Source organism: Pelodiscus sinensis, chromosome 19, assembly GCF_052426305.1.
Source record: "Pelodiscus sinensis isolate ZL-2025 chromosome 19, ASM5242630v1, whole genome shotgun sequence".
Lineage (NCBI taxonomy): Eukaryota > Metazoa > Chordata > Testudines > Trionychidae > Pelodiscus > Pelodiscus sinensis.
The window spans coordinates 20,613,792-20,640,758 of NC_143070.1; the positions used below are offsets into that span (position 1 = coordinate 20,613,792).

Below are 26,967 nucleotides of genomic sequence, written 5' to 3' on the forward strand. Positions count from 1 at the left end.
CGGGATCAGGACCGAAGTCACTGACCCACTGCGCACGCGCAGATTGTTCCCCTCCCTCATTTTCCCCCTGATGCCGGTTTTTCATTGCCAGTCCCCATGTTACCCTCGGTCCCTCCCGCTGCATTCTGAGGCGCGAATTCTGAGGGAGCCGGTGGGGCCGTTACTCACCGCGCTACTTCCGCTTCCGGGCAGCGCTGGGGGGCGGAGGAGGAGAGTGAGGTGGGGCTGGGAGGTTGAATCGGTGACTGTGGATAGATCTTGACACCAGCCTGCGCGCGGTGCCTTTTGGCTCTTTGGAGACAACGGTTCCAACTGCCGCGCGGGGAAGGGGAGCGGGAGCGGGCGGGGCCGGGGCGCTCCCTGATGCTCCCGCCGGGCGGGGGTGATCGTTGGGTGCGGGCCGGGGGCGCGCAGAGGGGCTGTCTGCGGAGGGGGGATTTTAACGCAGGGTGAGGGGGACCCTGACCTGAGGAACACAGAGAGGGGGAGGGGAGGGCTTCTGGCTGGGCAGGGGGTAAACAAGACTTTGGGGGCTTTTTTTTATTTTTAATTCTGATTTTTTTTGTATCCTCAGTGCTGGTACCTCACACACCGGGATCTGCCCCTCCATTGCTGAGTGCAGGGAAGTGACAGCCCCCTAGCCTTGAGGCAGCCATGGCTGCAGAGAGCCCTGTGGAAAGTCTCCAGGTAGGAAGCGACACGTCCTGTCAGTCTGGAGGATTTCACAGCCCCTGTCACTCTGGAGTTTGGGCACAATTTCTGGCAGATCCCCCTCAGTGCAGAGACACACAGCAGCAGGGACCCCTCCGGCCCATTCAGCGGCTAGCAAACGTGGTGGAGTTTCCAGGTAGCAAAGAGAGCAACATGGGACAGGGTGTGTGGGGAGCACCAGGAGGCTCTGATGCTGTTCTGTGAAGAGGATCAAACTCCCATCTCTGTGGTGTGTGACAAATCCCAGGTTCACAAGATGGTGCCTTTATAGGAAGCTGCTCAGGAGTACAAGGTACAGAGTTCCTGTCCAGTGTGATGGGAAATAACATTGGCTTTTAATTACAGGCTAATTTCACTGACTGTTACCTGGCATGGCTCTTTAAAGCCTTCATGGTACAAGAGATGCTGTAAAAAGTAAATATTTTGGCTTTGTGGCAACTTACATCAAGTTTTTACAGATACCTGATGTGGGAAAAGTTTCTCTGAGGCTCTGAATCCTGAAACCCAGCTTTCAGTGGTGACAGGAGGGGTTTTAACATAAGGGAAGGTGTTAACAATCAGAGAGGTTTAGATCAGTGTTTCTCAACCAGTGCTATGAGTACCCTTAGGAGTAGTTGACACAAAACGGGGGGGGGGGGGTACATCAACACAACTGAAATTTGGAGAGAACTGAATTTTTGTTTTATGTTTTACAACGCTTTGTTATTTTTGTAATTCTTACACCCAAAAATTTAATTGCCTGCCCTGCTACAATTAAGTTATTTAAACAAATGTGTTGCAATGGTAGGAAAAAAATGGTGTGTCTGAAAACTGTAGGTACTAGGGGTACTTTTTTTTTTAAGGGGTACTTTATTTTAAAAAAAAACAGTTGAGAAACACTAGTTTACATCACAGGAGCTGAAGGCCAGTCTCTGGGAGTGAGCTGCCTTAGGACTGGAGAAGAGGAGGTTAAAAGCTGTTACTGATTGGCTGAGAAGCAGTAGTAATCTATCAGTTGTCTTATAGACCCATAATGCCCAGCAAGGGACAGTCTCTGGCCTGAGCAGGTCATAGTCTAGTTGCACAAATGGTGGGAAGGGAAAATGAAGCAGCAAGTTTCCTTATGGTGACCAAGCACATCAGTTATAGAGTTTAGTCCAGAACTCTGCTCTCTCCACGCTCAGTCCGAGGCTACACTAACCACTAAGCCACACTCCCCCCTGCCTCTCCACATCACTGAACAGTGATGAAGTGTGGCCCTTGGAGGGAAAGACGCCTTGCTACCTGCCTCAGGCCCTGCAGGGAGAGGAGATTTCCCACTAAGATGCTGAACTCCTGGGCTGCATTATGAGGGGTTACAGATAGATGCGGCAACCGGCATTAGAGGAGGTCGCTGGGCTGGATGCTGTGGGGCCCCGAGCATCTTGAGTCCGCCCATAGCAGGGCTCCAGGCGGTGCAGAGCCATGCCAGATATCACTGGGATTTGACTGAGTTGTAGCCAGGATTCAAACTGGTTAACTGATGAGCAAATGCTTATTGGTTCCAGTTACTGGTTAAACTCCCCACTGTTCCCAGCAGTGAATGTCAGTCTGGAGCTGCTGGTAGTCTCCACCCGCGAGAGAGCCCTGCCCCCCAGGAGAGACCACATCTACTACTGATCTTGTCTGTCAGCGGATTTAAAAAAAACTGTAACAGATTAAATTGTAATCAGTTACTTAGTATTTTTAACCCTTTTTACCTCCCTCATCCCCACTTACATCATTCTTTATGAAGGTGCCACAACCGCTTTTTCCCCCACGCTCACAGGCATCCTGCTGCATCTGCAGTCTCCTCCTGTCCTTTTTCAATGGACAAAGTAACATCCAGGACTGAGTCCTTGCTGGACAGGGACGGTGCCAGTTTTCCAGAGCTCTATCTTAGAGGCAGACAAATGGGCTCCCAACATCTCATGGATTTACCCTGGTGCTTATTTCTGTTTCTTCAGGAAGAATTGAAGGCCCATTTGAAGACTCTGAGGGAAGAGAGAGAAAAGCTGCTGGGAAGGAAAACGACAGCAGAGGGGAAAAGCCAGGAGTATCTGGTAGGTGCCAGTGGCTAGGGACTGGCAGTGGGAGGGCTGTGTTAGGAGGCAGATTCCTGTGTGGCCTGGTGAGATTGGGCTTGTTTGTATCTCTCCTGGATCATAGATTGCTGAGTTAGATCCATGTGTAGACAAGCCCTGAGCTTTCATGTCAGTGGATGAGTTAATGTCCAGCTCTTGTGGCTTTCCCAGACATCCTCCCCAAGCTGAGTGTCCCCCTGAAGGGCTATCTCCTCACTTGGTACATTAACATGTTTCCTTCTTTTTCCTTCCTGGGTATCTCTGTCAGGCTGGAGCTGAGTCCTGCCTCCTGCTGCTTTGGGTCTGAAAGTCCCAGCGCCCATAAATAACACAACCTGCTGCACGTGACAGCATGACATCCCTTTCAGAGTGACACAGGGCCAAAGAAGATGCTGGAAGAGATGCCTCTGCCTAGTACCCAAAGAGTAGAGTCAAGTATCACAAATTTTAGGGTTTTCCAAGAAGTTCTCCCTACTGCGAACTCAGCTTCCCTTAAAAGGGCCCCAGGCTCCATCCATGTCCCTGACCATCACTTTCCCTGTTTTCATACAGAAATGGACCCAAGCTGAGAGGCAGATGATTGTGGCTGAGTTTCAGCAGCTGCGACAGTTCCTGGAAGAACAAGAGCAACTCCTGCTGGCCCAGCTGCAGAAGCTGGATGAGGAGGTTGGGAGGCTCCAGACTGAGACTGTTAGGAGACTCTCTGCGCAGATTTCCCATTTCAGCGAGCAGATCGTTGAGGTGGAGGGGATGTGTCAGAAACTAGCGAGTGAATTCCTACAGGTGAGACTGAGGGAGAAATGTCTGAGCTTCCCACACAGGGAAGGTAGGCTCCTGAATTACAAGTGCTGGGATTCAGCCATCCAATCTCAGTGTAACACCGCATGCATTGCTGACATGTGAGTGACTGTTGTGGTTTGCAGAGTTACGGGCACAGAGCTATTAGAGATGGCAAAGCTCCACTCATTCAGGGGATCCATGGGCCTGGGGCCAAGGCAAGGCCCCTCTTCCCATGTTTACAAAATCTTCCCTGCGGTCCCCTATGTGTGTCCAATGGGGCTGAGATTCTTTTCTGTCTCTTTTCTCTAGGACATCAGAAACACCTTGACCAGGTAGGTGGTTCTCACTCATCTCACTACACAGCGCAGGGAAAGGGCTTGGAGCTGATGTTAGCAGCACATCTCCCCAGGGCTGTACAGCCAAATGTTGGATACAAATGTCTCTGATTTAATTCTGAGGGTTTCACCCTTGCACAATAGACTCTGGAATTCCCCATTCAGGGCACAGTCTGATGTCAAATATTTCCTAGAGCTGTCACCTCACTGGGGCCTGGCTGCCTCAGGACTGTGGGACTGGAACATGGGCATATCACTACTAGGCACATTCAGCCCAGAGCAGCAGGGATCAAAAGTCTGTCCCACTCAAGGGCTGTTTGGAGACCTGTGTGGAAGGAGCTGGGGAGGGGGCAGCTGGAGTCTGTCTAGTCCCTAGTGGGCAGATTCCTTCAGCCCTTCACCTAGGAACCTCCTGTTCCTCAGTTCCTGGAGGCCAAGGAGTGAGATGGCCATGGAGACTCAATTCCCCTTTTGTCTCCCAGCTGGTCTCGCTAGGCCAGAAGTGAAGAACAGCAATGAGACCTTTCGGGGAGGGTTGCGCGCCCATGGACTGTGTTGCCCCATCTCTTAGACTGGGAGAATTGGAGGAATTCTAACTCGAGACCTGTTAAAGCTGAGACTTACTAGCCGGAACTTCTCATCAGTAAATTAAATACAGTTACATGGAATTGTTTCTGTCCAGGTATGAGACGGGGCAATTCCAGCTGCCAGAGGAGATTTCCCCTGAACTAGAAGAGCAAATCAGCAGTTTCTCCCAGAAAACGATTGCTCTGTCAGAGACTCTGAGGGAGTTCAAAGGTACCTAGAGGGGATGGAGGAGGGGAAAGTGGTTCAAGTATCTAAAACTGTTGAATCTGGCCTCTGAAGCCAAACTTCCCCTAGCTCAATTCCCACGTGGAGAATGACGGCCCCATAACTCAGCTCTCCTTAGAGACACTGAGTGAACAGACCCAACTGCTTGCAGATAGAGCCAGGGGTTTGCAAACTCTGATCCTCTCATTCAGAGATCAAAATGGCTAAAGTTACTGTGATGGCCATGTGTTCCGCCACCACAGCTTCCGGTTATGATAAGAGGCAATAAGTGAATTGAGAAACCAAGTGGGAGGAGGTGAGGAGGGAAAAGTAAATCTCTCTTACAGCTTGTCTCCCCTGGGATGGGGGTGAGGCTGCAGGGATGTTGGCTCCATTGCTGGGAGGTGCTCAAGCGAGAGAGGAAATGAAAGTTTCAGACTCTTTCATACTCAGTACCTGAGTGTGTGTCTGTCTGGTCTCTGATACAATTGAAACACAGAGTTCAGAGTGGGGACATTGTTATGAAGAGAAGAGTCTGGAATCTCACCTCCCTTATTCCTTCTCCCTCCAGACACTCTGCCCTCTGCACTGGAGAGAGGAAGAAGAAAATCCCTGGGAGCTTTCAGACAAGGTAAGTTTGCAGGTGAAGATTCTTTAAATGATGAGAAAATTCCCGTGAAAACATTTTCATGGGATTGTCATTAAAGTTACCAACCAAACCCAGCGACCATGGTGCACACAGCCCTAAATCTCACCCACTGATCAGTGAGGAGACCCAGGGGCACTGTATGGGGACCTTTGGACACTTTGAGAAACACTGGTCTCTGAGGTATGATGCTACAGGGGTGAAGTTAAAGCACACAATGGACAGCACCTACAGGCTCAGATTTCACTGCTCAGTTTCAATATGGGGTTGGTTTCAAGCCATAAATAGGCTGAAAGGCTGAGAGCTGACTGGCTTCCACTGTATCAGTCTGTTCATGGCAAGAAACTGCTGGATCCCCAAGGGCTGTTCACTGTAGTGCAGGCCTGAGCAAAATACAGCCAGCCCTTGCATTTCCTCCATTAGTGTCATGGAAGAGTGCAACTCAACCACTTTCCAAAATCTTGGAGTGCCCACCTCCCATCAAAATGAATTGCCCACCACTGGTCTAGTGGCTACAGCTCAGTGAGAGCCAATAACTCAAAGTTGAAGCCAGACAATTTCAGGCTAGAAAAGAGGCACAATTGTTTGATAGGGAAGAGGATTAGCTGCTGAAACAAATGAGAAAAGAACTGATGAACTCCATCTCTTGATGTCTTCAAATCAATACTGGGCAACTTTCTAGGAAACATGCTGTGGGGAAACAGAGCTTTGTGCCTGGTTAACTGGACTAAGTGCAGTGGCTTGTGCCACAGAGGGGGTCAGACTGCAAGGCTAAAGATATCTTCTGACCCCATGAATCCACGAATTTTAAAATCTCATCCTGCAAACAGTATACGTGTTATATGATCTGAATGGTTTTAACTTCATTTAATCTCTGTTCTGCGTCAGCTGAGAGAACCATAATTTGTGCTGCGAATCAATGAATGAAGATTAAGAATTTTCAATACAGCCGCTTAAATTTAACCTATGTCCATGTTCAGGCAGGTGAATATATGGTTTATCAGAAACACTGAGTGCTGAGAATTGAATTCCATTGTTACAGGCGCAGTAATGTTGAAACTCAAGTAGGTACCGAGAGAAATGAATATGGATTTGGGATCTAACTTGAAGATGCTGTTTATGGAATATCTAGAATGTGTATCACTAGGAACAGTGTCTGGGCGGAATGGGGGTGTGGAAAGGATTAAAGCCCCTTCTGAAATGTCTCCAATTGCCCTTCTCCCCCGACAGGCTGCAAAACTGCCACGTCTGTATCCAGCTCAGCCCCTGGCCTGCAGAGCCAGGGACAGGAAATGGCTGTGGCGGAGCCGGTGAGCTTCGAGGAGGTGGCTGTGTATTTCTCTGAGGAGGAATGGGCTCTGCTGGACCCGGGCCAGAGAGCCCTCTACAGGGATGTGATGCAGGAGAATTATGAGTCTGTGAACTGGTTGGGTAAGGATTCCTGTCCCCTCCGGTATCAGAAGCTAGGTTGGGTTTGGTTGAGGCCTCAGTGTCAGGAGTAGCAGCCTCACTAATCCTCGCTCCTGTGTGAGACTTCCCTCCACGTCTCCTGTCAGGGGAAGCAGGTTCAAGAACATAACAAAGGGTCTGCTCTTCCCACAGCCAAGGTCTCAATGTGCTTCCCCATTATCTTGCCCATGTTGTGCCTTGGCTGGAGGTGTCAGTGGAAGGGGCCAGCCAAGATCAGCAGATGGGTCTGGCTGCTGTTAGTGCCTGTGGGGTACTGTGGGGTATTTCGCCCCCGGGGAGGGCTTCCGTCTGCCCCCTCCTTAGTCCTTTTAGCCGTTGTCAGCCGCGCGCGCCCGGCTCTGCTCTGCTCAGCCAGTTGGGGGAAGGGGGTCTGGGCTCGCCCTGGCTCCGGACCCCGACCCAGGGCCCTAAGGTCAGGAAAAGAATCCCCACCTAGCGGGGGGGGGTGGGTCGAGAACCCTAAACTCCCCCGCTCTCAGGGTCCACGTCCCTGCCCTGGGCCACTTCTTCCCCCCGGCCTAAATCGCCTCGCCCCCGAGGCCTTCCGCCCGGGCCCCTGCCCAGGGCCTCCAGTACCTGAGCCCTCCCGCTCGCTGCCAGGGTGGGTCCGTCTCACCAGTGTCCCCCCCCCCTCACTGGTCCGGTGTCGTTGATATACGCGGCCGCGTAGTCCTGATGATCCCTTAAGATTTGGTTCATGAGTCTTTGAAATGTGGCCGCGGCCCCATGCAGCCTGAACGGCATGTTCTTGAACTGATATAGCCCAAAGGGGGTGGCGAACGCTGTTTTTGCCTGGGCTTCGGGTGAGAGCGGGATCTGCCAATACTCCTTGGTCAAATCGAGGGTCGACAAATAGACGGCTCTTCCGAGACGGCCCAGTAACTCGTCTATGAGCGGCATGGGATATGCGTCGAACCGAGAGATTGCGTTGACTTTGCGAAAGTCTATGCAGAACCTCGTTGATCCATCTGCTTTGGGCACTAAGACAATGGGGCTCCGCCACTCACTACGGGATTCTTGTATAACTCCCCACTCCAACATGGACTGGAGTTCCTCCTTCACTGTACCCCATAGCTTCCGGGGAAGGGGGCGCATGTTATCTCTTACCACTTTACCTGGTTCCGTTTCTATCTTGTGTTGTATTAAAGGGGTCTGCCCGGGTCGGCTTGTCAATACTGGCCTGAATCGGTTGAGGAGGTGGTATAGTTGTTCTTGTTTCAGGGGCAGGAGCTTTTCTCCAATCCGTGTCCCCTCGATCCTCACCTCAGGCTCCCCCCACGGGCCCAATTCGATGTCCGTTGCCCGAGGATCGATCAGGAGGGCTTCCCGCGTGTGCCACTTCTTTAGCAGGTTCACGTGGTAAATTTGAGTTTCCCGTCGGTTCCCGTTTACCCGCACCTCGTAGTCGACTGGGCCTAGTTTTCTTATTACCCGGAAGGGCTCCTGCCAGTGGGCTAAGAGCTTAGACTCCCCACTAGGAAGTAATAGTAGGACCTGCTCTCCCGGTTCAAATTCCCTCACCTGTGCTTTCCTATCGTAGTATGTCTTCTGCCCTTCTTGCGCCTTTTCTAGGTTTCCTCGGGCCTGGCCCGCCAAGTCATGTAGGGTTTTCCTCAGTTTCTGTACGTATTGGGCGGCTCCCAGGGCAGGGGAGACCGACGTTTCCCACCCTTCTTTTACGAGGTCCAAAACCCCTCGCGGTCGCCGCCCGTATAACAATTCAAAGGGGGAATACCCGAGTGACGCCTGCGGTACCTCTCTTACGGCGAACATCAGTGCAGGGAGCAACTTATCCCATTCACGGGGGTCGTCCTGTGCGAACTTTCAGAGCATCCCCTTCAGCGTGCGGTTGAAGCGCTCCACTAGTCCGTCTGTTTGGGGGTGATACACTGACATCCGGAGCTTCCTGATCTGCAACACCCTACACAGTTCTGTCATAACCTTAGATGTTAAGTTCGTCCCTTGGTCCGTTAGCAATTCCCTGGGCAACCCGACCCACGAGAACAGTTTTACCAATGCCTCGGCTATGGCGGGTGCTGTGGCCCTTTTCAGGGGCACCGCCTCTGGGCAACGGGTGGCATAGTCCACGATGACCAGAATGTAACTATGCCCGCGCCCCGACTTCTCGAGGGGTCCCACCAGGTCCAACGCTACCCGTTCAAAGGGGGTCCCAACCACGGGAAGGGCGACCAGGGGGGCTGGCGGCACCCGATTCCCGGACGTCTTTTGGCACTGCGGGCAGGAACTGCAGAAATTTTTAACTTCCTGGTACACCCCGGGCCGGTAGAATCTCTGTAGCACCTTCTGTCGGGTTTTTTCCATGCCCAAGTGTCCAGCCCCCGGGTGCTCATGGGCCAATTCCAGGACCTTCCACCGGTACGGCCGGGGAACCAGCAGCTGCCATCTTTCCTCCCCAGGAAGTTCCCCCGGGATACTTGGTACAAGTGATCGTCCCTTACCTCGAATCGGGGCCCGTCGGGTCGGTCGGGCGGGTTTCCTCCCGGCTGTTCGCTGGTTGTGCGCACCTGATCCCAGGCCGCCCGCAGGGTGGGATCCTCCCGTTGCTGCGTGAGGAAGTCCCCTTCTTCCACCTCGAGGCGGGCGATGGCTGGCGTCCCCCCGATGGGAAAGTGGTGGGCGGGGCTCCCCCTCCGTCCTCCTCTCCTTGGGCTACCAGGGTCCCTTGCCCGGGTTCTGGCTCCTGTCTGGGGTTGCCTGCCCTGCCCCACTGCCCTAAGAGTCTTTTTAGGCCGGACCAATCCCACCCCAACAAGAGTGGGTACGCTAGTTTAGGGCCGACGGCGACCACACATTCGCTCTCTAGCTCCCCATCCCCTATCCGTACGCAGATCGTTGGGTAGTAATGAATGTCCCCATGGAAGCTCTGGAGGGCTATGGGAGCGCCCCTGGCCCGCACCGGGTATATCACATCCTTTCGGACAATGGTCTGTCCGCACCCTGAGTCTAATATGGCTTCCACCGGGTTCCCATTAACCCACAGTTCTTTTATTACCTGCGCCAGACTTGCTGCCCTTCTGTCGGTGCCGCCGGCGCGCCTCTGTCCGAAGCTATAGTCCATCAGGGTGCAGTCCCTTTTGTAGTGGCCCTCCTGGCCGCACTGATAGCAAATTACCTTCGGGGTTCCTTCTGGCGGGGGGGCACCCGACCCCGTCTCGGTCACCCAGTCCACCCTGGCTTCGCCGCCCGGCCAGCTCCACCAGGGTGCCAACCTCCTCTCAGGGAGGGGCCCTAAGGGGTTTCTCCGTACCTCCCCGCCGCGTTGAGTTCCTACGGGCTTTGGCGCCCCCGTTTCGCCCTTCCTGGGATCCCTCAGGGGCCCCGTAGTTACTTTCCCTTCTGTCCCCTCGGCGGCCAAGTAATGTTCCATGAGGGTTACGGCTTCGTCCAGGGTCTCCAGTAGGTTCCGCCGCACCCATTGCTGCCCTTCCGCGGGGAGGATACAGACATACTGTTCCAATATGACCAGGTCGTCCACCTGGACCCCTGTCTTGGTCTCCGGTTTGAGCCATCTCATCCCCGCTTCCTTCACCCGCTGGGCCATGGCTCGCGGTCGCTCATGAAGATCATACTTGGCTTCACGGAACCGCCTGCGGTGGGTCTCTGGGGTGACCCCCAGCTGATCGAGAATTGCCTCTTTAACCTTGAAGTAGCACAATGCGTCGCGGGCCGACATCCCCCGGTACGCCAGCTGGGCTGGCTCCGACAAATAGGGCGCGAGGAGGGTTGCCCAATGTTCCTGGGGCCATTTCGCTGCGGTGGCCACCCTCTCGAAGGTCACCAGGAAAGCCTCCAGGTCGTCCTCCAGCCCCAGTTTCGTTAGCCGTATCGGTAATTGGGTGCCGATCCCTTCCCCTCCTCCGGGGCCCCCGGCCACCCCGGGTATCCCAGCCGGGGCCCCTCGTGCCATCTGCTCCTGCCGCTCTTGGAATTGGTTGAGGAGCTCTTGCAGCGCCTGCATCTGCTGTTGCTGCTGCGCCTTTTGGGTTTCCGTCCACCACTCCAAGATCTTATTCGCCTCCATCGTCTCCTGACAATCAACACCCTGTTAGCGCCTTGCCCCTGGTCTAGACCCCCGTCTCGGGGTCTACAGTGCCCACATTCTCCACCACGTGTGGGGGATTTCGCCCCCGGGGAGGGCTTCCATCCGCCCCCCCCTTAGTCCTTTTAGCCGTTGTCGGCCGCGCGCGCCCAGCTCTGCTCAGCTCAGCCGGTTGGAGGAAGGGGGTCCGGGCCCACCCTCGCTCCGGACCCTGAACCAGGGCCCTAAGATCAGGAAAAGAATCCCCACCTAGTGGGGGGGGTTGAGAACCCTAAACTCCCCCGCTCTTGGGGTCCACGGCCCCTCCCTGGGCCACTTCTTCCCCCCCGGCCTAAATCACCTCGCCCCCGAGGCCTTCTGCCCGGGCCCCCACCCAGGGCCTCCAGTACCTGAGCCCTCCCGCTCGCTGCCAGGGTGGGTCCGTCTCACCAGTGTCCCCCCCCTCACTGGTCCAGTGCGACCTTTTAAACTGCCCACCGGTCGCAGGCAGATGACGTCACCCCCCTTGTCGGCCTCCGGCCCCCCTTCGGGCCGGCCCGCCGGTGACGTCACCCTCGTGGCCCCCTCCCCCTGCCCCTTGTCCGCGCTGTCCGCCAGCCCCGGCTCGTAACCCGGCCGGTGCGCCTCCGCCCCCGCTCGGGGGGTGCAGGCGGCTATACACGCCGTGCCGGGGGGGGTCCTTTCCCCCGCGGCCGTGGCGCCCCGGCAGCTTCCGGGAGGGGCGGGGCTACCCCGCCACAGGTACCCTTGAGCTACATTGACAGAGTGTGCGTCTTGTCCGTGCCCCACAGCTCAGGTTGTTGCTGTAGAAAGACACAAGCTCCATTCAGGGGCTCAGGCTTTCAGCCAGGTTTATTGTCGGAGGAGCAGGGTGCTAGTGTCCCAGCTCCCCTGGCACAGGTACAATGAGACGTGTCCCACCCCGACAAGAGTACCAATCCAATCAGCAACCCCTTAATACCTCATACAATTGGGTGCCCCTCAATATGAGGCAGCTGAAATGGGAGGCTCAGAGTGATGGGTGGGAGCTGAGGCGGCAGGGGCCTGCCATTAAGCTCCAGCGAACCAGGTGATACAGGCACAGAGGCAGGCGACAAGGCAGCCTTTACCTCCTGGAGGATGTGTTGTGTTGGCAACACTACATCCTGGGCAAGCACCCTGGGGTCCACTCAGTCCTGCCAACCATTGTCCAGGAGATCAGTGACTTTGGTGATACCAGCCAAGACCAGCCTTGGGGCACCCAAGGGACATCCACCCTCCTGTGGCACAAGCAGGGGGTGAGCAGGAGGAGTTCAGGCTGGAGATCTCCACCCTCGAACCATGGGGGCAGATGTGATGGCAGAGCCCAGCTTTCAGGAGCTGAGGAGATCTCTGCAGCTCTCAGAGATTTCAGAGGAGATGTCTCAGAGGGATCACAGCCAGCTGCTGGTGGTAGCAGAAAACTGGATGGCAGGGGAGGCAGACAAATCCCCCAGGGCCACTTTCATAGTCTTGTGGTCTGACCTCGACTTGCCCCTTTTCATTCTGCCACTGCCCGTTTGTTCCTCGTCTGTCTTTCCCTTTTCTTAGCAACCCCTCTGGCCGCTTCTCCTGTGTCAGGCGCTAGAGGGGGTTGGGGAACGCAAAGAGCCCAGGGCCCGCTGGTGAGTTCCTGGCAAGCTGTTGCTGAAATCCCTGCTGCTCTGTGGGGCACAGAGAGAAGCCCGGGGGGCTGTTGGATTCGCTGCCACTGAGGCTTCTGCTGGCGGGAGCATCCATTGCCGAAGGCAGCCCTGGAACCCTGGTGGGCTGCCACTGCTGCAGTCGCTGCTTTTCCAGGCAGCCCCTTCTGCGCTGTAGAATAGTGATAGAAATGTAGCCGTGTTAGTCTGGGGTAGCTGAAGCAAAATGCAGGACAATGTAGCACTTTAAAGACTAACAAGATGGTTTATTAGATGATGAGCTTTCGTGGGCCAGACCCACTTCCTCAGATCAAAAAAACCTGATCTGAGGAAGTGGGTCTGGCCCATCTAATAAACCATCTTGTTAGTCTTTAAAGTGCTACATTGTCCTGCATTTTCCTTCTGCGCTGGGCTGCCCTGCTGCTGCTGTTCCGTCAGCGCTGTCTTCCTTCTAGTCAGCATTCCCACTAAGGCAGCGGTTCCCAACCTCTCTCACACCGGAAACCACCAAACCCAGTCACAAACTGGTAACATTGAACGTGCAAAGACATTTTGCAAGTAATGAATATGCAAATAGTTACAAGTCCCGCAGAGATCAGAGTTCGCAGATATCGACACTAAAAGAAATCACAGAAAAAAATCCCTTTTGGCTGCTGAGTGGGGCAGCCCCTCCCCCAACTGGTGCCTGCAGGTGGAGGGGTACAAGAGGGGTACCCACAGCGGTAGAGGGCATTTGGAGCACCCTGTTTTGAAACTTTAGACATTTTGTTGGGGCATAGGAGCAGGTGTCCCCAAATGCTACCAGCAATAACCTCTGCCCTCCTCCCTCCTGCCCCTTGGGGTGAGAGAGCTGCCATGGCATCTGTCCCTCTTCTTTACAAGCGCTGCCCTGTATCTCTCCTCCCTTCCCCAGCCAAACTGCTCTTGCTCCCCCAGCCCCCCTCCTGCCCCCACCTCACACATCTCTGTTCCCCCTCAGCCCATCTATCTGTCCCCACATGGCTAGCTCCCCCCACCCTGCACACTCTGGAAGCTGATGGCAGCTTCCCTAGGCCCGGGCAGGGATTGCAGCCCCCTCCACTGGGAGCATCCTATGGATAAACCCTGCCCCTGCAGCACTGGGACCCTTTTCCTGGAGGGACAGGAGTGGAGTGTCTCTGACCTCTCCTCAAGCGCTGCCTGCCCTGGGGTAGGGGCTGGGCTGGGACACTGCTCTGGAAACAGCTTCCTGCGCACAGCTTTCTAAATTGGCCCAGTGGGAGATTTCCCCTTCCTGGCTGTAGCCTGAGCTGGGGGGCCCAGCAACCCTACCCACCCACCCCCCTCCTTCTCTCCAGGGCTCAGAGATTTAGACTTTGTCTGGCTCCAGAGTCTCAGCAAGCAGAGGCTGAGTGTCATTTTCTGCTGCTGCCCAGCCGGAGCCAGAGATCACTTTCTCCTGCTCCTGGGTCCTCTTGAGCAACAGGTTCCCAGGTTCCTGCTGGCTGCTGCTGAGTCATAGTGCAATACCTACCCCTGTGCTCAGGCAGTGTGTCGTGGCCCAGCAGTTCACGACCCACCACTGGTCCATGGACTAGCAGTTGGGAACCACTGCACTAAGGTGTGTGCCTGTGCAGCTGCACACGAAGAAGTGAATGCCACAGAGCCTGTTAACGAGGTGCCTCCTGGACCCTGCAGAGAAGGTGGAAGATGGTCATGTGCTGGAGAAATAGGGAGTGGGTGGGGTAGTGTGGGAGAATAGGAGGAGGGGTAGCAGGATCAGTGGGATGAGGTGGGGGTGGGCTGTTTGAAGCATCCCAGCATCAGCTAGAGCCTGGACACTTTCTTCTATGCTCAGACTGGGCAGGGGGGAGTAGGCTGCATCAGGGGTGGGGTGCCAAGAGTCAGGTCAGTCCAAACTCAGCTTCCCTTTTCTTGTTGAAGAAACCGTGAGGCTGGAGTGAGGAGCTGGTGTTAACATTGATGTTATTCCTGGCATAGCTCACACCTTGTAATTATGTGATGGGGAGGAGAAATGCGAAAATGCTATGTTCCACTGCTAGAATTATAGAGCAAACCCCAAGCTTTGATTTCTCTGCAGTTCTAGGACAACGAGTGCGTCACCTCCTATCAGCAGGGACAGAGGAAACACTTGCGTTTGGCCAAGGTGAGTTTCAGCTAACAGCTGGTGGACATGTGGCGGGAGAGGTTAGTTTGGTGGGAGGGAGACAGATCCAGAGCAGAGAGGTGCAGAGAGCTGAGGGGTTCTCATAGACTCATAGACTTTAAGGTCAGAAGGGACCATTATGATCATCTAGTCTGACCCCCTGCACAGTGCAGGCCACAGAATCTCACCCACCCCTCCTAGAATAATCCTCTCACCTATATATATATATATATATAAATACTTTGAAGACCCCAAGATGCAGAGATCTTCCAGCTGTGATCTGTACCCCATGTTACAGAGGAAGGCGAAAAACCTCCAGGGTCTCTGCCAATCTACCCTGGAGGAAAATTCCTTCCCCACCCCAAATATGGCGATCAGCTAAACCCTGAGCATGTGGGCAAGACTCACCAGCCACACACACAGAAAGTTCTCTATAGTAACTCCTATCATCCCTCCAGGATCTGACTTCCATTGGTAGATTTGTAATTGTAAAGCCTTTATGCTGCCTTTGTGGACACGTGTCTTCCTAGTGCAGTGGTCCCCAACCTTTTGGGGCTGCTGGGCACCCAGGGGCAAGGCCACTCACACTGGGCACCCAGAGGCAGGGACGCTGCGTGTCCAGTGCCAGCACACCCCTTGCACCATACATCTGGGGGCAGGGCGCACGTGCCCAGGGGTGGGGCCACCATACACTGCGTGACCAGGGGCCAGCACCTCACATGTGCCAGGGGGCCGGGTCGGCCCCAGTCACTCGGCAGGAGCACAGAAATGGCCTGGCGGGCACTATGGCACCTGCAGATGCCGCGTTGGGGACCACTGTCCTAGTGTTCTGGGGAAGTTGAATATTTTTAAAAGTGCAGAGGAGGCTGCAATGAACCCATAACAAGCTGAGGATCAGGATTTAAACTGCCGCCAAATCCACCCAGTGAACAAACCAAATAAACATCCTCAGGGCACAGAGAACCTGCAGCAGCAGGATGTGCACAGCCCGCCTCTGTGACAGGAGGAGCCGCATGCTGCCCAGGGGCTCTGCCAGCTCATGGGAATGCCCTGGGCAAGGACGACCCAGAACGTGCGGTAGAGCTGCATTAATCAGCCATTGGTGCCTGCAGATGGGCTCTGTGTGATATGCAAGAGTGAGCGGAAACTCTAGGCAGTCTCAGGCCCCCATGCTGACCACCAGGTCTGCATCCCACAGGGCCGCTCAGAGATTGGTCAATTTGGAAAGAAACGGCTGCGCTTAAGAGCAGCGCTGCCCCTTTCTAGGAGACACATGACTCTTTTTCTCTTCCTCTTCTCCAAAGCACACAAGCAGCAGCAGCAACAACACATCCCTTCAAGGGCTTTGATCCATAATTAGACAAAAGCTCATGAGCTAAGTCTAGGAATCAAGAGTTCTTCCCATTTCCCGCAGCATTCACTGCGCAGGCAGAGACAGTCAGGATTGGGAGCCATGTATATTTCAACCTCCATGACTTGATTAGGCAATGAGACAGCCAGGTCAGGGCCATATGCACTTAACCACTGTTGCTGCTGGGCTTAAAAACTGGCCTTCTAGCTTCCGCAGGCAGGCTGGGCAGGTCACAGGTAACCTGGCCCGCTCCATAGGTAGCAGTAGTCCTGGGCAGGTGCAGCTGCAGGTCCTTATTGCTGACCCTGGTCCCATGGGGTAGTCTCAGCAGGACAGAGTGACAGCTCAGCTCCTCCCCTTCTCTGAGCCATGGGAAAGCTGCACCTCTACCCTTGCCAGGTGAGCCAACCTCCCAAAAGGACTCCGCAAAGGTATCAGCCTCCTACAGGGTATTCTTACAATACCAGCAAGCCGGCCTGAGCTGCTTAGGTAAGTGAGGGTGTCACTGTTAGGGGTGCAATCAAATACACACACCCACATTGCAATGTTCTTGCATCAGGTTTGAGCTGATGATGGAATAAACTGCTGGTTAGGTAAGTGTCTGGTTGCTGCTTAAAGATTGGCCAGTCCTCTGTCCTGTGGTAGAATGATCTCAATAGGGTATGTCCATAAACAGGTGATCGGAGCTGGGAAGAGGCCAAATGGAGTTGTTTCACTAGCCTTTTATAGCTCTCCGGCATGTGGATGGCAGGGTTCCCTATCTTTTTTCCATCCAAATGTGGAATGCATGTTGTTGTGAACTGACATGGGCTCTTGTGCGCCACCAGACCAAACAAAAACCCTTTTCGATTTAGTATCTAATTTTTTTAAAAGTGACCATATGGATAATTAGTTCAGTGAGGACAGGCTAGTTCATTCAGCACTCATTACTCAAAAAGTTAAATGCAAGTGTAAGAGAAGTAAAAAGCATAGACCAGTCAGATCATTAACATCCACACTTGGAAAGAATAAAATGATAGAGACACTATGGCTACGTCTAGACTGGCATGATTTTCCGCAAATGTTTTTAACGGAAAAGTTTTCTGTTAAAAGCATTTGCAGAAAAGAGCGTCTAGATTGGCACGGACGCTTTTCCGCAAAAGCACTTTTTGCAGAAAGTGTCCGTGCCAATCTAAATGCGGTTTTGCGCAAGAAAGCCCCGATCGCCATTTTTGCGATCAGGGCTTTTTTACGCAACACAATATTGCGTTGTCTACACTGGCCGAATGGGAGCAGCATAGTATTTCTGCAAGAACACTGACAATCTTACATGAGATCATCAGTGTTCTTGCGGAAATTCAAGCAGCCAGTGTAGACAGCTGGCAAGTTTGCAGAAAAACTTGCCAGTCTAGGCGCAGCCGATATGTGCATTGCGGGTAGTGCCAAGCAGTAACAGCGACAATAATACAGTGATGTGCTGCAAGCTGGGTGAAAGACTGTATATCTCTGGGAGACAGAGAGATGTTTACTTTACAACCATGTGTGTGACACAGGCTGTGTGTGTAAGAGAGGGACAGAGATTGCTTGTGTGCTGGCTGCTACTGGGGAAGTTTCTGGGAAGCCCCATATACTGTTTCTTTAAGACACTGTAAGCTGTCCTGCTTTGTCCCTGAGTCCTGTTGTCTTTTGAGTGTGCACCCATCTCTGTGTGTCAGAGTGTGTGTGTGAGTGAGACACAGAGACTGTCTATACTGCACCCTTCTTCCACAAAAGCTTATGCAAATGAAGCATGGAGTAGCATATTGCCATGCTGCATTTGCATAATTAATTAGCAGCTGTTTTTGCTCCAAAAAGAGCTCTGTAGATGGCTCCTTTTTGCACAAAAACCTCCTCTTGCACAAGAGCCGTTCTTCCTGAAAAAATCTGGATGGAGAGTTTGTGTGTGACAGAGACTGTGAGCAGGCTGCTGAGATCTCTCACAAGCAGAGCACTGCTTCTAAGAGAGTCAGGCTGTCACCATTCACATCCTGAAGCAGCCAAACTGTCCCCCCTCTGCCATGCTCTGTGGAGTTTGGGTACAACCTCTGGGGACACCCTGAGATAGCACTCCCCTCCCCCCACTCTGTGCAGTTAGGAGGTTCCCTCCTGGGAGCAGGTGCAGGATAGTGCTGGGCAGGATGTGATTTTCTCCTTGGCAGCTGCACGTGTGCACAGCTCACAGGGAACACAGGTTGAAGGGACTCATTGTTCCAAGCAAAGCCCCCAGCACTGTGAGTAGAAACACACAGGGACCAGAGGGAGTTGTGTCACATGAACTGGTCACATGCCCGTGCCTGCTCTGATGAGCCACGGTGGCATTTCCCTCCGTCTCACTGGAAAGTCCATGGGAAGGTCTGTCCGTGGAGATGAGCTTTCCATGGCCTGTATGTTTTCTGGATGGACTGTCCCTCTGAATGCTCCATTCACAGTGTGCTGGCTGGCCTGGATGGAAATGACATGTTAGGTATTTCTACAGCAGTACCTATATTTGAAAGGTGGGCTCATGGTCAATATTCATAACTTGAGGTTCAACAATGATGTCCAAGTGCAGATAGGGATAATCACAACCATCGCATCAGAACGTTCCCATTGGCATTGTACATGGCACTATTACAACAAATCGGCTATGTCTACACTGGCATCATTTTCCGGAAATGCTTTTAACAGAGTTTAAAAGTTTTCCGTTAAAAGCATTTTCGGAAAAGCACGTCTAGATTGGCAGGACGCTTTTCCGTAAAAGTACTTTTTGTGGAAAAGCGTCCGTGGCCAATCTAGATGCGCTTTTCCGCAAAAAAGCCCCAGTCGCCATTTTCGCAATCGGGGCTTTTTTGCGGAAAACAGTACTGTGCTGTCTACACTGGTGTTTTGTGCAAAAGTCTTTCGGAAAAATACTTTTGCCTGAACGGGAGCAACATAGTATTTCTGGAAAAGCACTGACAATCTTACATGAGATCATCAGTGCTTTTCCAGAAATTCAAGCGGACAGTGTAGATAGCTGGCACGTTTTTCCGGAAAAGCGGCTGATTTTCCGGAAAAACTTGCCAGTCTAGACACAGCCATCTTGTGGTAGCACTATGACCTACATAGTCATATTTTAATCCTATAAAATCATAGGGGTTTCTTCCCAGCACTAGATGATTGTCCAAGAAGGGGTCTGTCTGACAGTGTGAGGAAGGCACCCATGAGGCAGAAAAAATGTGAATGGTTGATTCTGTGCAGCCGACAGGGACAACAAATAGGAGGCCAGGCTGGCCAGGTGGAAGGCTGGAATCCATACATAGAGGCTGCTGGTGGCAGTGGTTGTGGCAGAGTAGAACCAAGGTTCCAGAAGGGGAGCTGAGCTACAGAAACAAAGCAGCTATCACCCCGAGATACCACCTTCCCCTCCCTCGCAAGAAGTGCAGCAGACACAGGTGGGGTCAGGAGTGTGGCACACAGGCAGGGTCTGAAGCAGCCAGCAAAGGATTTCCCTCATTGCTCAGGTAACTTATTCTACTTCTGCCTGGTTCAAGTAGAGCATCCAAGCCAATGAGCAGGAGCTTTGTGGACAGAGCCCTTGCAGAGCCACAGCTGGGGAGCTGCTGGGTCCTTTCTAAGTTCTAATGACCTGCCATGTGGCCACTGCAGTCTATGCCTTGTCTGTGTCTCTTAAGCAGCATATTCCTGTCCTACGCTGGAGTGGGTGAGGGGATGAAAGAGGCCATGAGGGAGACTTAGTTGTACCCTGGAGCTGTGGATCTCAACTTTTTTAGACCATGGCCCTCACTGTTCACTGCAAATTTTCCATGGACCTCAAGCCAACCACCTGTGGTGACAGAATAGGTGTAGAAGAGCATAGTTTGGGTGAGAGGTGTGCTGGGAGTGGGGGTGTGAGGATAGGGATGTAGAATCTGAGGTGAGGGTGTCACTTACCTGTCTCCATTTTTCCCACAACTCCTAAGCACCGCGACTCCTACCCCACTGCTTCCATTTGCCCTTAAGAGTGGAGCAGAGCATTCAACTCCCCTAGGGAATAAGCTAGGCCATTCATCAGGCAGGGGGGTAATGCATCCTTTCTGCAGAGGAATGTGTCCTGGGAATCTTGTAACATCCAATCTCTGCAAGGTAGGTGGGTGGGTGAGTCAGATCCTGGGTCTGGAAGTAGTAATGGCACAGACTTTAATGAAGAAAATCAGCACTTGGTTAATTGCTCTCCAAGCAGGATTTCCAGTCTCCAAAGCTCATGCTAGATCCTGGGTGGAGCGAGAGGAGGAGATGTGGATCCCCAGTCTCCAGGGCTGTGAGGAAGGGGAGAGCATCAGACACACCCACACAGGTGAGCAATCAGCTAAACTGACTCAGGAACCAATTTCTGTGTGCTCATAGCAGGTGTCACTTGTGCACTTCTATCAAGTCTCACTGAGCTTTCAGCTTGTCTTCAATTTCAGTCAGAGTGGAGGGCAAAGGTTGGTCTGTCTCCTTTGGGAAAGGACTCTGTGGAAGGAGGATGGGCTCAGCTCATAATTATTGAACTTTCAAGGATTATGTGGGCATGTTCCCCATTCTGTATTCCCTGTTCAGAGTTTTCTTTTCAGCTCAATACAGGGAATGACTCCTGTCTGGTTTCTGTCTCTGTCCAAGCAGGTGATGAGATGCTGAGTGAGAACAATGAGGAGAGTCTTCAGCAGGAAGCACAGGAGCAAATCACTCCACATGAAATGTGGCTGGGAGGATCTAAAGGACATGTTTCCCAGATATGTGAGCAGGGAGAGACCTGTAAGAGTCAACATAGCCCAGACAGGCACATGGGAAACCATTCAGAGAAGGGACAGGGTGAATCCAGTCACAGGAGCAGAGGGATGAAAGGAAACATAGAAACCATTCAGCAGAAAATCCCCCTTGAGCAAGCACTCTCCTCGTACAATGACTGTGCTACTCTTATTGAACATCAGAGAATCCACACGATGGGACAAACCTTTTATTGCTCTGACTGTGGGAAAAGCTTTAGTAGGCGTTCAAATCTTTCTAGACATCAGAAAATCCACACAGCAGAGCCACGTTTGAGCTCTGCTGACTGTGGGAGAAGCTTCAGTGAGAGCTCAGACCTTGTTAGACACAGGAGAATCCACACAGAGGAGAAAACCTTCATCTGCTCTGACTGTGGGGAAAGCTTCAGATGGAAATCACATCTTAATCTGCATAGGAGAATCCACACAGGGGAGAAATCCTTCATCTGCTCTGACTGTGGGAAAAGCTTCGGTTGGAATTCACATCTTAATCTCCATAGGAGAATCCACACAGGAGAAAAACCCTACAGCTGCTCTGACTGTGGGAAAAGCTTCCGTGGGCGCACACATCTTCTTAATCATATGACAATCCACACAGGAGAGAAACCTTTCAGCTGCTCTGACTGTGGGAAAAGCTACTGTAGGCGCTCATATCTCATTGTACATAAAAGAATCCACACAGGGGAGAAACCTTTCAACTGTTCTGACTGCGGGAAAAGCTTCAGTACTAGCTCATATCTTGTTATACATAAGAGAATCCACACTGGAGAGAAACCTTTCAACTGCTCTAACTGTGGGGAAAGCTTCAGTAATAGCTCACATCTTGTTAGACATAGCAGAATCCATACAGGGGAGAAACCCTGAATGCTCTGTGCGGGGGAAAGTTTCAGGGAGAGGTGAGGCCTTGTTAAAGGTTGGAGAATTAACACAGGAAAAACCCTTTGCCTGTTGAAAAATCTTGATTTGGCACTCACATTTTAACATTCATGATACAATCCACACAGGAGCAGCATAGAACAGTAGAACTGGAAAGGACCTTGAGACATCATCACCTCCAATCCCCTGCCTTCAGGGGAGGCCCAAGCACCATCTATCATCCCTGATAGATGTCTATCTGACTTGCTTTTAGATACCTCCAATGATGGAGATTGCAAAACCTCCGTAGACAATTTATTCCAGTTTTTAATCACCCTGGGTATGTCTACACTACAGCGCTAATTCGAACTAAGCTAATTCGAACTAGCGCATCTAGAACTAAAAACTAGTTCGAATTAGCGTTTTGCTAATTCGAACTAGCACGTCCACACTGATTGGAGGCAGGGGGGCATTTAAGGGCAGCTGAAACTGGTTCTGGCAGGGCATCAGGTCAGTAGTTGCTTTGTGTGGCTGCTGTCTGAGGCTATCTGAGGCTCGAGCTTAAAGGGACCCCCCCTGGACAGCCGGTTCTCAGCTTTTCCTGCTTGCTTGCCAACCTCGCCGAGGGACAGCAAAGTGTTGGTCTCTGTGCCCGTCTCTGTCGGTGCTTCCCTTCGGGAGGGCCGCCGCAGGTGGCAACATGGAGCCACAGCTCACCCTGCACCTTCTGGTGCACTTTATGGACTTGCTGCTGCAAGCCTGCCACCAATGGCTTGAGGCTGCCTGGCACCTCCTGGTGCACGTCAGCCCCCTGCCTCTCCGCCTGGCCGCCCTGGGGGCCGTGGAGGAGCCGCGGCGGCGCCCTGGCACCGGCGTGCCCCGCCGCGTCTGGCGTCTGGACACCAGCACCGACTGGTGGGACCGCATCATCCTGGAGCACTGGGAGGACCGACAGTGGACCCAGAACTTCAGGATGAGGAGGGACACCTTCCTGGAGCTCTGCGAGTGGCTCGCCCCTGCCCTGCGCAGAAGGGACACTCGCATGAGACCCGCCATCCCCCTCCAGAAGCGGGTGGCCATCACCCTCTGGAAGCTCTCCATGCTGGACAGCTACCGATCCGTCGGGAACTAGTTTGGCGTGGGGAGATCCACCGTCGGAGCAGTGCTCATGCAGGTATGGCACTCGTCGGCCACCGAGCCAGAGGGGAGGAGGGCTGCGAGGAGGCGATGGGCCACCCCAGGGACAAAGGGGGGGCGGGAGGAGGCAAAAGTGCCCCGTACCGGAGGGGTCGGTCTGTCCCGGCCGTACTACACGCCGCCAGGGGGGTTGCTTCCGGGAGTGGGGCGCGGGGCACTGCCAGGGCATGAACGCTCCCAGCCACCCGGGTGCCCCACTGATTGGCGCTTTGCTGTGTCTCTCTCCGCAGGTGGTCAAGGCCATCAACAGGGTGCTGCTCTGCAGAGTGGTCCGCCTCGCTGACCCGGACACCGTCATCTGGGGGTTCGGTGCCCTCAGCTTCCCCAACTGCGGTGGGGCCATTGACGGGACGCACATCCCCATCCGTGCCCCGGAACACCAGGTGTCCCGTTACGTGAACCGCAAGGGGTACTTCTCTGTGATCCTGCAGGCCATGTGTGACCACCGGGGACAGTTCACGGACATTAATGTGGGCTGGTCCGGCAAAGCACACGACGCCCGGGTGTACCACAACTCCTCCGTGTGCCAGCGGCTGCACGCCGGGACCTTCTTCCCCGACTGCCACATCAGGGTCGGGGGTGTGGAAATGCCCATCTGCCTGGTGGGCGATGCCGCCTACCCACTGCAGCCCTGGCTCATGAAGCCCTACACGGGGCACCTCAATCCCTCCCGCCAGGCTTTCAATGCCAGGCTGACCAGAGCCCGCATCGTGGTGGAGGGGGCCTTCGGGCGACTGAAAGCCCACTTTTGATGCCTCCTCACCCATCTGGACCTGGCCGAGCACAACATCCCTCCCGTGGTGGCAGCATGTTGTGTGCTCCACAATTTGTGTGAGCGAAAGGGGGAGGCTTTCCTGCCAGCCTGGATGGCTGAGGCTGACCGCATGGCTGGACACTATGGTCAGGCCCGCACCGCCGCCATCCGGGAAGCCCAGCGGGGAGCCGTCCGGATCCTGGAAGCCCTGCGGGAGAGCTTCCTGGTGGAGGAGGAGGACTGACCTCTCCCTTGCATGCCCCACTGGGGCCTTCTTCCACCCTACCCCCCTTCCCCTTTCCTCTCCCTACCTACTGTAAAATAAAGACACCTGTTTTTCAAACAAAAATGTATGTTTATTTCACGTAATTGGGGTGGGGGAAGGGAGGAATGAGGGTGGGAGAGGGGAGGGGGAAACCTGGGATGAGGGAGCTGGGAAGGGAGGAAGGGAAAGGAAAGCTCAGGGGTGGGAGTCCGGCTGCCTCTTCCGTCTCGCCACACTGCGGGTCCGGGAGCGTCGGTGGGAAATGGTTGTGGGGGGGGCAGGAGGGACGGGGGGTGTGGAGGAAGCAGGAGGGGGAGGAGCAGGGAGAGCAGGGGGAAATGGGAAGCGGTCGAGCTGGCTCTGGAGGTGGCCTCTCAGGGCACGGCCCTGCTCCTTCAGGGCCCCCAAACTCCTCCGGCGCAGCCTCAGGTCCTCCTGGACCCAGTGGTCCTGGGTGCGGAGCTGGTGATCTAGGAACCGGAGGAGCCGCCTCTGGTAGTCCTCCTCATTCCTGGCTCTCCTGCTTGCCCAGGCATGGGCAGCTGCTGCAGGCGGTGTGGTGCGCCCTGCAGGCCCAGGTGCTGCAGCTGTGGTGCAACAAGACCAGCGGTCAATTACCCCAGGGGCCCAGGTGTGTGAAACCCAGCTCCCCTCTGCAAGGCCAGGGCCCCTGCAGGATCCCCAGCTGCTGCTCCGTGGTGGGCAAGGCCCAGGTGCACGGTCCCGGGGCTCCCTCTTGCCCCAGCCCTCCATACACATAAGGGGAGCATGATGGTACTCACAGGTGGATGCCTCCCCGGCCTCAGACGACACAGGTGAGCGGCTCTGTGGGGTGCCTCGGGGGTCCTGGGTCCTGGGCAGGCTGGCGGCAGGCTCCTGGCTCTGAGCCCTCCTCCTCCATCTCCTGGAGCCGGCCCTCTGCTCCGGGGTCTATCACGTCCCGGGGGGGCAGGGACGGCATGAGCCCCCAGGAGGCGGTCCAGGGTGTGGAAGTGGTGGCAGGCTTCTGGGTAGGCCCCTGGCTGGCAGGCCCGGGAGTAGGACTGCCGCAGGTCTTTAATCTTGCAGCACACCTGCTCCTGGCTGCGCTGGTGGCCCCTGGCGGCCAGGCTGTGAGCCATGCGGCTGTAGACGGCCGCGTTCCTGTGGCTAGTGCGGAGATCGTGTACATTGGAGGCTTCCCCCCAAACCTCGATGAGGTCCACGATCTCTGCACTTGACCAAGTGGGCGCCCGCCTTTTGCGCCCCCGGGCAGGCTCCTGGGAGCCGCCAGGCTCGTCCTGGGGAGCAGTGGAGGGCTGGGTGTCCTCAGGTGGCTGGCTCATGGTGTGGCAGGTGCAGGATGTGCTGGCACAGGTGCTGGCAGCCTTGCAACTGGCACAAACTGTGTAGCCAGCCCGTGGCCCTTTAAGGGCTCCGGGGCCGGGAGGGGGGCAATAGAGTTTCCCTGGTGTTGGCCAGAGTGGCCGCCAGGGAAACCTGGGAAGCATTAGCCTCCCACTAGTTCAAATTAAGGGTCTACACAGCCCTTAATTCGAACTAGCTAGTTCAAACTAGGCTTAATCCTCGTAAAATGATGTTTACCTAGTTCGAAATAAGCGCTCCATTAGTTCGAATTAAGTTCGAACTAACGGAGCGCTAGTGTAGTGCCTATGAAAGTTAGTTCGAACTAATGTCTGTTAGTTCGAACTAACTTTGTAGGTAGACATACCCATAGATACTTAGGAAGCTTTTCCTAATGTCCATCCTAAACCTCCCTTACAGCAGTTTAAGCCCATTGCTGCTTCTGTCATCAGAGGTGAAGGAGAACAATTTTTTCTGTCCTCTTTGTAACATCCGTCTAAGTACATAAAAGACTCTCTGTCACCAAGGACAGGACTATGCAGCACTTTAAAGACTAACAGGATGGTTTATTAGGTGATGAGCTTTCATGGGCCAGACCCACTTCCTCAGATCAAATTGTGGAAGAAAATTTGCATGACCATATATATCAAAGGGATACAATAAAAAAAAATGAACACATATAAAATTGACAAATCAGATTTTAGAACAGAGGAGGTTGCGGGGGAGGTAGTGTCTATGAAATAATATTAGGGGTGACAATTGGGGGAGCTATCTTTGCAATGGGCAAGATAATTAGCATCTTTAAGGCCCATTTGTAAAGTGTCAAATTTAAGCATGAATGACAGTTCTGAGCATTAGACCACAACCCCAAGAGTCCCTATGACCATAATAGGGCTTGAACTATGATTTTAGCAGTATTAGCAACACACTCTAACCAACTGACCTAACCAACCACAGGAATAGGGCTCATAAGCAGCCCTTTCAGAAAGGAGCCTTGGGCAGCTGTGTTGTGGGCTGAGGAACAAGGTATGTGGAGCAGGAGAGCTCTTTCTGAGGTGGAGAAACTAGCTCAAGTGTCAGAGTGCTTATTTAGCATGGAAGAGGCACTGGGATCAATACTCACCTTCTCCAGTGATGAGGAGTCTGTATTTCTCTTGTCACAAGCACAGCCCATCAGGGTGGCCCCTTCCTTCTCCTAATTGCTTTCCCCAGAAGCCAGCCCTGCTGGGGCAGAAAGTCCCAGAGTGGCCACCAGGGAAACCTGGGGAGGGCTAGCCTCCCACTAGTTTGAATTAAGGGGCTACATACCCCTTAATTTGAACTAGCTAGTTCAAACTAGGCTTAATCCTTGTAAAATGAGGTTTTCCTAGTTCGAACTAAATTAAATTCGAACTAGCGGAGCGCTAGTGTAGCGCCTATGAAAGTTAGTTCGAACTAACATCTGTTAGTTCGAACTAACTTTGTAATGTAGACATACCCTCAATGACTATGTTTACACTGCACTGTAACATTGAAAGAAGATACACAACGTGCTATGCAAATAGTGTAGCTTTTTCAAGTTTATTTCAGAAGAGGCTATTTTTAAATAAATTTAGAAATAAACTTCTGTTTCAGGATATCTCTTACTCCTTGTGGAACAAAGGTTATTGGGATGCTGAAATACCACATCCCTTATTTTGAAAAATATTTCAAAATAGCAGGTGGCTTGTGAAGACACAGGGCAGCTAGTTGAGGA

At 53.6% G+C, this 26,967-nt stretch overlaps 1 protein-coding gene across 6 annotated transcripts; it reads left to right on the forward strand.

Annotated features, from left to right (window-relative positions):
- Nucleotides 1-76: 76 nt before the first annotated feature.
- Nucleotides 77-23,972, forward strand: LOC142821441 (uncharacterized). Of its 6 annotated transcripts, none has more exons than XM_075912396.2 (12): nucleotides 77-219; nucleotides 575-687; nucleotides 2,676-2,771; nucleotides 3,345-3,575; nucleotides 3,882-3,904; nucleotides 4,590-4,705; nucleotides 5,271-5,330; nucleotides 6,576-6,776; nucleotides 14,617-14,682; nucleotides 20,250-20,366; nucleotides 20,675-22,846; nucleotides 23,100-23,972. In XM_075912396.2, exons 2-11 carry the CDS (start codon nucleotides 655-657, stop codon nucleotides 21,679-21,681), a joined length of 1,950 nt encoding a protein of 649 aa, XP_075768511.2. In that variant the 5' UTR covers nucleotides 77-219; nucleotides 575-654; the 3' UTR covers nucleotides 21,682-22,846; nucleotides 23,100-23,972. The 6 variants fall into 6 exon arrangements, with proteins under 6 accessions (XP_075768511.2, XP_075768513.2, XP_089627152.1 ...); XM_089771025.1 differs by lacking the exons at nucleotides 77-219; nucleotides 575-687 and adding exons at nucleotides 694-1,003; nucleotides 3,061-3,222; XM_075912398.2 differs by having other exon boundaries at nucleotides 154-687; nucleotides 20,253-20,366.
- Nucleotides 23,973-26,967: the final 2,995 nt, after the last annotated feature.

Excerpts from the sequence above, each read along its gene's own strand:
- LOC142821441 (XM_075912396.2), top strand. The coding sequence starts at position 655 with ATGGCTGCAGAGAGCCCTGTGGAAAGTCTCCAG. Across the intron at positions 2,772-3,344 it reads GGAAAAGCCAGGAGTATCTG|AAATGGACCCAAGCTGAGAG; the intron begins GTAGGTGCCAGT and ends GTTTTCATACAG. Across the intron at positions 6,777-14,616 it reads TGAGTCTGTGAACTGGTTGG|TTCTAGGACAACGAGTGCGT; the intron begins GTAAGGATTCCT and ends ATTTCTCTGCAG.